This window comes from Charadrius vociferus, unplaced genomic scaffold (genome assembly GCF_000708025.1).
Source record: "Charadrius vociferus isolate BGI_N301 unplaced genomic scaffold, ASM70802v2 scaffold756, whole genome shotgun sequence".
Classification (NCBI taxonomy): Eukaryota; Metazoa; Chordata; class Aves; order Charadriiformes; family Charadriidae; genus Charadrius; species Charadrius vociferus.
Genome location: NW_009648877.1, coordinates 389,329 through 400,171, shown reverse-complemented (window position 1 = coordinate 400,171; position 10,843 = coordinate 389,329). Strand labels below are relative to the sequence as shown.

Sequence of the window (10,843 nt, the reverse complement as noted above, 5' to 3'; positions counted from 1 at the left end):
CAAGAGCATCTTAAAACTCTCTCATTACTCAGTAACCCAAAAATGTAACTAACTGCGAAGTAGCATGTTAAAAAGGAATTAAATTTTTTTTTTTGCAATTAAACAATAGTGAGTACTTGGTCTCCTTTCCAATGATAGGATTTAGGTTGCTGAGTCCATTAGTGGTTTGAAGAATGCACTGTCAGTTTTCATACCTTGTAATACTTCACTTTTTCCCAAACAATTTCAGAAGCCTGTATAAATCTCCTAGTCTTGTAAATAGTGTGAAGCATCTCCCTCTTTTGGCAGTGCGTGATGGAATGGCTTGTATGGAGTAATTAATTATTCTAACATTTTGACTAATAGCTGGACACAGAAACAAAACCAGGAAAAGTACTTGGGAAAAAAGTACACTTAAGAAAAAAAGATAATGGAAGAACAAAAAGAAAGGAGAAGAAATTAACATACAATGAGCATTACCTGAATTTCTGCGTAATTCTATTTTGTCCATTAATGTAATTTAACTTCTTTGCTCTACTCTTGAGGCTTAATCATCTCTCATTGAACACACACACTCATTTAAGTCACTGTTCAAGTAAAACAGCTGAGCACGAAAGGGCTGGGAGTAAGGTTTTCCCACTGCTTAGCTGATAGAGTAATTTAAAAAAAATAAAAAATCGAACTCCTCATCTGTAACCCATCATTATGTCAATATTATACAGGTTTAAATAACTGTATACTGAAACAAGTTGCTTTACAGAACCGATAAGCATCAGGAATTTCGGACAGACAGACTTCAGTATACACAAACCAAAGAGCTGTTTTTGCTAGAAACATTTTCTGGCAGATTTCTTTCTACAGTCTAAAACTTTTTCTGAATTTACAAAGAAAAACGTTTCTGTGACAAACAACACCTATAGCTGATGGGAAATTAGTACAATAAAGAAAGACCACTGAGAATACTTGAAATTAATTTAAGAAGCTTCAGAAGTCCCCTACAGGTTCCACAACCAAATGAGAACACCACACTTCTGTGTATTAGTTTATTTAATTCTTTATCGCCACTAAGAGCAAGTAAATTATGTTGATACAATTGGTAAACATATACATTCACTAGAGCCTCCCACAATCCCACAGAGCTAAGGGAAACATTAAGGGATGTTACAGGATTAATGCTTTCATACTACAATATGGATATATGGCTTTCATACAAGTTTAAAAAAATCAAAAAGGTAACACACTGCTAGCTTACAAAATCAATATACAAACTGAAAAAAAAAGGAAAAGGAACAGGAAAAGGAGAGTAACCCATGAGAAGATATGAAGATATCATATAGCACTGGTTTAATAGATATATACAGAATTAGAAATCCATTGAACACAATATTCAGGCTTTAATTTGTTATTTTGACTTTCATTCCTTCTTTCTGTTTAACACCCAAACTACAAGCATCAAGATGATTTCTGTTCTACTTTTTTTTTTTTTTCCTATCTTTTTTTCCCATTTTCCTCACTTTTTATTGGCAGAGAAAAAGCCTTTTTCTGCCTGGGTTTGTATGTTCACACCTAACTGAAGCAGGTCATCCACTTTGAAGGTTTGAACAAAGCCCTTCCATGCACTTGGTGTGACAGAAGAGAACATCACTCTGGTACTAATTCCTACTGGCCATTTCATTGGCATGTGATTTGCATTTTCCCTGGACAGAGCTGTCCTTAAACTGATATGCTGGTGTGTGGCAAGAAACGGAGCTCTTCATCCTATATACTACTCTTGCATCCTTGTGTAGATAACAACACAGGACAAAAAGCTCTTTCGCTTCTACTTTAGCTTGAAAACACGGTAGCACTAGTTGTGAGACACATTTTGAGTTAAGGATGCACTTTTTAACAGAGTTTTGCTTCACCACATATGGAGGGATATATATGTGCAGCATGTATGCATGTATATTTAGAGAGTTACTGTGTCTGATGCCGACATCCTGATTAGGTGGTTTCTAGCCCCAAGCTGCAGCAGTACTAGCCTGCTTCTGCTTCAGGTCCCCTCAGAAACCACAACACACTCTGGATTATCAGAGCCATTTCCTCCAGCTGTAAAAATCTAGATGAAGTATATAATTATAATATGGGAAGTGTAATGAATGACCTAATGAGAAAAGTTAAATATGGTCTTGTTGCCAGGTAGATTAGGGCGAGAGATTTAGAACAGCGTAATTAATTGAATGAAATTGGCTACGGGTAAGACAGCCCTGCAGAGGCTATCCATTTTCCTAGCTTTACATCCCAGAATTCAGGGCTAAAGCTTTTGTGCAGTCTTTAACTTTGAATGACCTTCTGAAATGGGAATACTTGGGAGCCTCTGTTTTATCTCATCGGTAAACTCACACATTGGACACATGCTTTCAGGTTTGTTGTGGGTTTTGTTTGTTATTGTCTTTTTTCTAAGAAAGGAATAAGAACTGTAGGTACAGTTTTTTCATAGGCAACTCACTCAAAGCCAAGCGATTTGAAGGCTAGGAGATACCTACAGAGTTTTTAGCCATCTGGGACTCTAAGATACTTCACATTTAAACGGCAAACTACAGAAAGGGCAAAAGGATTGCTCAGCCCCACCAATGAGATAATGAATATAGCTGAATACCCATGTTTTCCTTGAAATACCTCATTTCTGCTCAGGTCAGAGAGATGAGGCCACGAGGCAGACTGCCATTTTTGAAGAGTGGCAGAAAGGGAACACTAGGAAAATGATTAGACTTCAGCATCATTTAGTTTTGGTCCAAAACCACACAAAGATTTCTGCTGCTATGAACGAGACTACCTAGACCTTCTCCAAGTGCAAACACCCATGGGGTGGAAGAGGCTCTCTCCGTGCTCCGCTTTGCTCGGGCAAGTCTTCCACTATCCCTGAAGCTCTATATAGGCACCGTGTCTCCTCCCTTTAATTTGATGGTAAAATAAAACACAGTGGGAAAGGATGCAGCTTCTTGCCACTGTTGATACAGCTAAGGCATTTTTCTGTTTGAGGGAAGACACTCTCTCATCATTGTCTCTAATTTTTGTTCAAAAGTGATGCATTTCTGTCCCCTGGGAAGCCTTGCCCAGGTTGAGGTATGACAAAGGTTTCAGCAACGAGCCACCCTCTCAATGAATCCAGGGAACCTCTTTGCTCACTCTCCTATTTCCTTGTTCATTGCCATCTTCTAATTAACAAGTTGCTACTGTGTCTTTTAATCTTAGAAGGACACAATGAGAGGTACCTGGTGGCAGGGGACTGCTGGGGCTGTTTTACAACAATCCAGCAAGAAATGGAAAATACAGCCTCAAGCATGAGGAAAGATCAACAATATCCACAAAAGTTTGGCTGAGAGGCAGAGTGCTGTAGCAGAATTGACAGAAATCCTACAAATACTATCACAGTCAGGGATGAGTGGGGAAAGGCAACCAACAGGTATAATCTGTCCCTGCAGAGGAGAGAACACAGTCAGAAACTCACAGAAGATGCCATCCTAGAGAGTTTAAAAAGACTGAGTATGAGATACCCACCCCCACTAACATACTGCTTCCCCTTCCTATAAGAATTTGGGAGATGTGAAAGACTAATGTGTCACGTCAAAATTGTGTCACCTCACCAATATTTTGCTTTAGAAAAGTGGCAGGTTTAGATTGTTAATGTTGTTGCAGTTCCTAGACTGAGGGAAAGTCAGGCTAGTTTTTGTTCCACCCTCATCATGGACATTAGACTGAGGAAACTCAGATAAATTTCATCATGTTAAGGGATTCCATTAAACAAATAGGACTGCTGCACAACGTTTATCTTCAGATGCTCCCTGCTAGCAGCATGGTTAGTTTCAGGGGTTTTATAGGCCTGTTTCCATAAACAGTCTCCATAAGTATTCACTTCCCCTTAGTTCATCCGAATGCTCCGTTTTTTCACTTGAATTGTCCATTGCCACATACCAAGTGGTGAAGGATATACATCAAAGTTAAAGAAATACGTTATGTTTTCTCCTATAAACATCATAACTTACACTCCTAAACCAGAAAAAAACAGACATACTAGTGTGTCCTTTTGACACTGCCTCCTGTCGGACGCGTTCTATTCAGGTTGGAGTGGGACTTGACTTCTCTGTAACATTCTACATTGGATTAGTTTTCATTAAGGCACAAATCAAGCAAAGCATAAAAACAGATGTGCCAGACAGTAATCCTGCCTTCCCTACTCAAGGGGCACACAAGACATGCTGTACAAAATGCTCCCGACTTCATATTTGTCTTTTCTTGACAAAGTCGCCAACACTGTCTGCTGCTATGTTTCATAATTATTATTCTTTCATTTCTTCTAATTCTTCTCCTTTGAAAAACAGTACAGCCCAGAATATCATTATGGAATTAGATGAGAATCAGTAAACCACAACATAGTATCTACCTGCACGTACAACAAATGTTTTCCCTTCATGTAGCCTTGCCCAATAGTTTTGATGCACTTCATAGTCTGTTAAATACGCCAGGCTGACAAGCAACGATTCTCTTTCAATATGGGCACTTCTGTCAGGAGACAGGTCAAAGTCAGAAGATGCCCCAAACTTCAAATATTGTTTTCAATCAAGATACACACAAGCCTAATTGCTTAGAAGCATGGCTCAGCCTACTTAGAGTAAGGGATGGGAGCGATACCCAAATTCCCCTAAGTTTAAACCTGCTAGAATCCAGAGTCTGGATGCAGAATCATCCTTAGCTGATGTTCAGCAACTCACCCTTCTCTTTTCTAAGAGATCTGAGTGCTCAGAAAAAGGCTGTATTTGGGGGATTTCTATCATCTCCCCATACCACATTATAGCTGCAGCAAATGAAGATCGAAACCACTTCTCGAGAGGGACATTCGCGAAACAAGCTTCAGTCAGTTAAACTAGCTAAGCAACGCATCTATGCTAAGTCATTTTCCACTGTAACAGGATAGCACCAAGAGGGTAAAACACATATATCATCTGAAGTAGCCGCCCCCACAGCACTGTCAGACAAGCTTGCCCTCCCAAAGGAGGGAGGGTAGAAGATTAGAAAGCAAGTAAGGAGAAATTTCAGAACTACTTGAGTGGAAACTGAGCAAGATAGGTTGGGAAGAGGTTTTGTTCTGATACTTGCCTCTTGCTTTCTTGATAATGTCACAAGTGAAGCAACTGCTCCTGTTAGGTACCAGGTACCTCCTTTCAGAGCTGACCCGACTGACCTATTCTATTCAATCTTCCTCTGTGTTCTGCCATGAATTACTTTTATCACCTCCTTCATAACCAGAGCTTCCACAGAATGTTTTCTGCTGGTTTCTTGGAAATTTTCTTCATTGTTTATAAACTATGACAGATACAACTCCAATTATTGTCAACAATAAGATGCCAATACAGATCCAAACATATGTGGCCGAGTAGTACAGAGGAAGTGTTCTCCTGTTTCACACCCTTTGCTACCACGACTGCTGCGCTTTCTTCTGGTCCTAACATGGTATTTTTTCATCTGTTTCTTTGTTTTCTGTAAACTCTCTCCATGGAGGCCCTACACCACCATAGGAACTTGACGGCCTCCTTCAGAAACTATTAGGAATGTTCCTTTAACAAGCCAGATGGGCAGTTATTAAGGGCCATAAGGTGTCAGAGGAAACACAGGGGAATTTATTTTCTTCTTACTCACAGAGGTGGAAATCAGAAGTCACATCTAAGGTTTGCTAAAGGACAGTCAAACCGTTGGGTCTCAGCATCATTCCCAACCCCTGCCAGCTCCCCATGAAACATGGACTAGATTAACCAGTGTAAGACAATGGTGCAACAGTGTTTGCACTCAAAGCTGAACCACTTTAAGTGAACTGATGCAGCATTTAGACAGACAAACCTTTGGTGAGTGAAAAAGCTTCTTTCTCCCTTTGCTTTCAATCAGACCTACCAATCCATTAGTTTAAGTCTGAGGCACAAGCATAGGTAGACCTGATTAGACCACGAACAGACCGAATAGCACCCAGAACCACCCAAATATGAGCCTTTATGATTTTGGATTTGGTCATTGCACATCCACCACACGTTGGGGACATTTTTAACTATACCACTGGCGCACATACGTCAAAGTAACAAGGACATCAACACAGACTTCAGAACACACCCTAGGAGTCTGGAAAATAACTGTGTGACCAGTCTACCTTGAGCTATGTGCAGCCTTGGCTAGCTGGCTTCAAAAGGGTTTGGGAACTTCTACAGAAGGACTTGCCTCACTGTGAGTTCAGATCAGCCATACCCTCCACGTGAGAAAAAAGAGGGCAAGCTCTGCAATTGTTACAAATGTTTTGCATAGAAAAGGGGAGCGATGTTAGTCTGGAAAAAGACACTCTGCTTGTCTACAAGCTAATCCCAAGAGAGCGATGTGATTTACTGAGATGAACACACCCCGCTGCAGCTTCGCTGAAGTCAGTGAGTACCCACAGCAGTACAAGGGAGACTATTCCTCTTGACCAGCAGGCAAGCCTGCAGCCTGCACAAATGGCAAAGCTTATTTCTTGCAGTTGAATTTTAAGTTTTAGAATTTAAAAGCGAGGCTTTTGAAAATAATTTGGACACTGAAATCCCTTATGTTTCCTCTAAGAAGTCTGGTCTGCTGGTTGTTTAGTTTGTAAAACAACCCTTTGTCATATCGTTTTTCTACTTCGTGACTTTTCTCAGGGCTTATTATCATTTAAAATAGGTAAAACTGAACAAACTGAAAAACAGCTGGTTATTTTTTTCCTGCAGACCATTTAAAAAAATCACAGAACTATTATTTTGACTGAGCGTTTTCAAGGTCTTTTTGCTTATATAAAATTGGAAGAAAGCAGAAGGTACTGGTTTTATATTTCCCTTCTGCTTTACTAACAGAGAAACAAAAATTAATTTCACTCCTATTGGTTGCAAGTCCCACAAACTGTCCCTTTTTTGGTCAAAAACATGAACTATCTCAGGCAGTTTCCAAACAGATTTCTTCTGTTACTTCCCACTAGACATAATACTTTTCAACCAGCTATAATTAAAATCAACAGGAAGATTCCCAATGATACAAAAGGGAGTTGGATCAGGCTGAATCACATCAATTTCAGCTAGATTTTTGTGAAAAGGATATTCTCCCTTCTGGCAAAATAAACAAATAAAAGAAAGCATTTTTCATCTTTGATAGGTAAAACAGAGGATACTACTATCCACCAGCACTGATATGCTAAAGAATGGAAATTTTTGCTATCATTCCACTTGGAAAAATCACTGCTAGAAAACAATGAAAAATTAGGACTCTTCTATGTCCAACTGTTGAAAGACTTAAGAATTTTTACTGCCAACATTCAAAATATGGCCAAGGACAGAAGTGCTACTGGTTTTTACCCGGAGATGGTGGCATTTTGCAATGAACATCCACCATGCATCAAAAAAGATTTTATGCCTGTAAATACACAACAAAATGCCCCCATCCTTTCCTTAAACAAATAATTTCATATAATTATCCAGATGTAATAAGAACTTAAGAAACAAGTCTGGGTTTTTTTCAGATACAAGGTCCCAATCTTAAATATAATTGCATCCAGCTAAACTCCTATGTTAACATAGGGCACCACTGGCTTCAGCGGAGCTCCACACAGGTTCAGGTTCTGCTTGCATGGAGTAATTACCAGATTGAGACCTATGGCAAGACTTGAGAAAAAAATATTTTAAAAACCTCTACATTGTTCAATATACAATAGACATAATTTTCTAAATGAGTTTGGAGTCCTTTATTACAGGCCTCTAAAAATTATGGTTAGGGTTATACATTAAAAATACTAAAGTAATAAAAAAAGGATTTTTTTTCTGTGTTTGCTTGTTTCCTTCTATGGTACCATTAAGCTATAAATAATTTTAGGATAAAATGCCTAGGTATAAATGAAACTGTTAACTGATCGTGTTTGCTGATGTCCCTTTCTCACATTGCCCAAGTTGGCTCCATTAATCCAGCATCTTCTCTTGTTTCTTGCCTTCCTTTTTCTTCTTCTTGGATTCTGTCAAGATAACAATAACCACAAAAAATTAGCATCTAGCAGCCACTGCAATAAATTTCATCCAGTGCCCCTGAAATTTCCCCTTGTTTTCTCTATGCACGTAAGAACTAATTTTCATTCCTCATTCTGAACAAGGAAAGGTAAAACAGAAGGAAAAGAAGAAAAAAGGCACAGCCGAGGCGTTAGGGAAGATGGAAAGGGGCATGCACGTCCAGTTCAGAGCCCTTCCTATCTGAGCAGCTGACCCTGTTTGGCATGCAAAGCATTGTCTCAGGAACTTGCTTCGAAAATAAGAAAACAGCAGGCAGCTCCTGGAGAAACCGGGTCATGGCTCAGTGGAGAGCTGGAAGAAAGCTTTGCACACACTACCCACACACAAACCCCTCCCTTGCTTCCTTTCGATGTCATTGTGAGTCTTTGGCTTTCTCTGAATATGAGAGCAACTCCAGAGTGTGGTGAGAAAGCTCATTTGTTTCTTTAGCTTCTCCATTGCCAACCCTTCCCCCTCTGTCTGGGACAAACACCTACGTACACTTGAGAGGCAACCGAAGTTTGGCCTGGAGTCACCAGAGCACGGTCTGTCCAGCCAGCTGCTACTGATAGGACAGGGAAAGGACTAGGGAGCATCTGCTTCTCTGATTAATTTGGGGCAAATAAGGGAACAATGTGAAGGCACAAGTGAAAGTTTATATATTATACTACCATCCGCAGGAACTTTCACTGTGCTATAGGGCAGTGTGGTGTTCTACAGGTACAGAAAATTCACAGAGGGACCCAAAAAACTAACACATGTTAGTTTAGGATTAGGTACTCTGTATCACATGCCACCTTGTAATGGGGGCAATAACAGCTGTCACTGGGAACGTGAATAAATCCTCGTGGATACCACCACAAAACACAGCAAAACGGGTACTACATTGAGACAGAAACTGAGCTTCTGTAAATCACCTTTCCTGGAACCAAAACAGCAAGCAAGTAGACCCATGCTTTAACCCAGATTTAACTTTCCTCCTTAGAATCCTGCCTTTGTTTCTTCCTTCTCAAAAAACGACACCCCCCCCGCCAAAAAAAAAAAAACAAACAAGCAAAAACCCCACAAACCAACAAAAACCATCTCAAGTTAAATACCAAATATCACTATTTATGAGAAGACAAGCACTTGGCTCTTTAGGGGGTACTCTCCTCTGTGAATGTGACTCTTTTCCCTCTGACCAGTTTGCATAACATAGACAGTCAAGCAATCATCAGCTCTGGTAAAACCAGCTTACTTCCATTAAAGCCAAGGGAACTACACTTGACATCTGTCAGCTACAGATATGGCCAGGGTACCTTCAGCAGAAGGCAGACTTAGGTTACCACATTTCTCTGATGGTGTTTTTTTTCCTGTTTATTAGTGTTTAAAAACAACATTTTCTTCTTCAACTTTTTCAACAAGACAAAAATTGTTTCCAATAAAACTTTAGCCCAAGCAAAATAAAATACCTATTTCATATTTAGTCACATAATCACATAATCTGCTCTAAAATCTCCTTCCGTTAAAAACTTTGCTTAAATTTAAAGGGATAATAATTTAAAATGAGAAGTAACTCGTTTTCATTTGAAAATGTGAAAATGAACTATTTCCCCTCCCACACACTCTTTGTACGTGTATCTGTGTTAGTGTGTGTGTGTGTGTGTAGGCACGCCTGCAGTCTGGAGCCATTCACAGACTCTGGCACTATTTTATGACCTGTCATTCCAAAATGCCATTTTTCATTAAGTTGATATCTAATTTGCTTTCAGCTATAGCTTTTTTTCCCCTATAAATTTTCTGTCTCCCCTCCTATCCTCTTTTACCCATGTCCTCTACTTCCTCTCATTTTCCCTCTGTATCACTGAGCCTCCTGGATTCTGTATTGATTGTGCTCTCTCTCGCACTCTCTCTTCCCCCCCAACATCGCTTTCTCTGAAAGAAACAGCAGTATTTTATCAATCAGACTGGCACTTGAATCTGCAAAATGTATTTAAACCCAGCACAAGCAGAAAGGCACTCTGCAGAGTTCAACTAAGTTTACTAAAAGCAACGGAGACGTATGAAAGTGGGCTGACAACTAACAGGACTCTGCTGAAGAGTATGTGCAGTTCACAGTAGGGGTGAAGTCACCACCAGGAGAGGGTTTCTGGTCTGGAGTTGTGTGATCGCATCAGGTCCCCATCCTCAAAGACTATTTGCCTTGCACTTGACTTGAGGTACCAGACAACCCACTATTTATTCATTTCCACTTGGCCCCAGCGGGTCTGTAAGTGCTCCTGTTAGTAAAAGCTCAATCCTCCCTCTTGTCTACCTTGTGATAATCTGCATATCACCCAAACTGCCAAACCCGTCTACCTACAAAGACAAGTGATTCTGGTTCGCACCTCAGCAGATTAAGACCTTCATGTGTGGGACGTAATTCCTCACACATTAAAGATGCTCATACCACCACAGCTTAATCTTTCAGACAGGTAAGCTGTATTGATGCAAAGCCCATTTGCTCCGTGAAATGACATGCGCCCCCAGAGTTGTGGCAATATAAAAAAAGACAAAAAGAAGAAAACTGCTCAAATATTTCCCAATCCTTAGGCTCTTTTAAAAATCCTACCACAGACACCAATACCCAGGTACTGACCTATGGAAATGCTGTTATTCATACTCTCACGCACAAGTCAGTTCACAGCTACCCTCCAACTGTTTTGACTATGGTCAGGCTACAGACTAGAGTGTATCCGTGGCTAACAAAGCACAAAGTTGCTTTAAGATGTACTTTGTTAAAGTGTTCTCATTGCTCAGACCTACTCTTTGCATCTGTGTCATTC

The 10,843-nt window shown here is 40.0% G+C and overlaps 1 protein-coding gene across 1 annotated transcript in view; it reads right to left on the bottom strand.

The window, feature by feature from the left end:
• Window positions 1-7,233: 7,233 nt before the first annotated feature.
• PTN (pleiotrophin) overlaps window positions 7,234-10,843 on the bottom strand; it is a 21,262-nt gene continuing 17,652 nt past the window's right edge. The window contains exon 4 of the mRNA XM_009887060.1: window positions 7,234-8,008. Coding sequence (XP_009885362.1) covers window positions 7,956-8,008 — 53 coding nt within the window. The 3' untranslated portion in view covers window positions 7,234-7,955. The remainder of the gene's footprint in view (window positions 8,009-10,843) is intronic.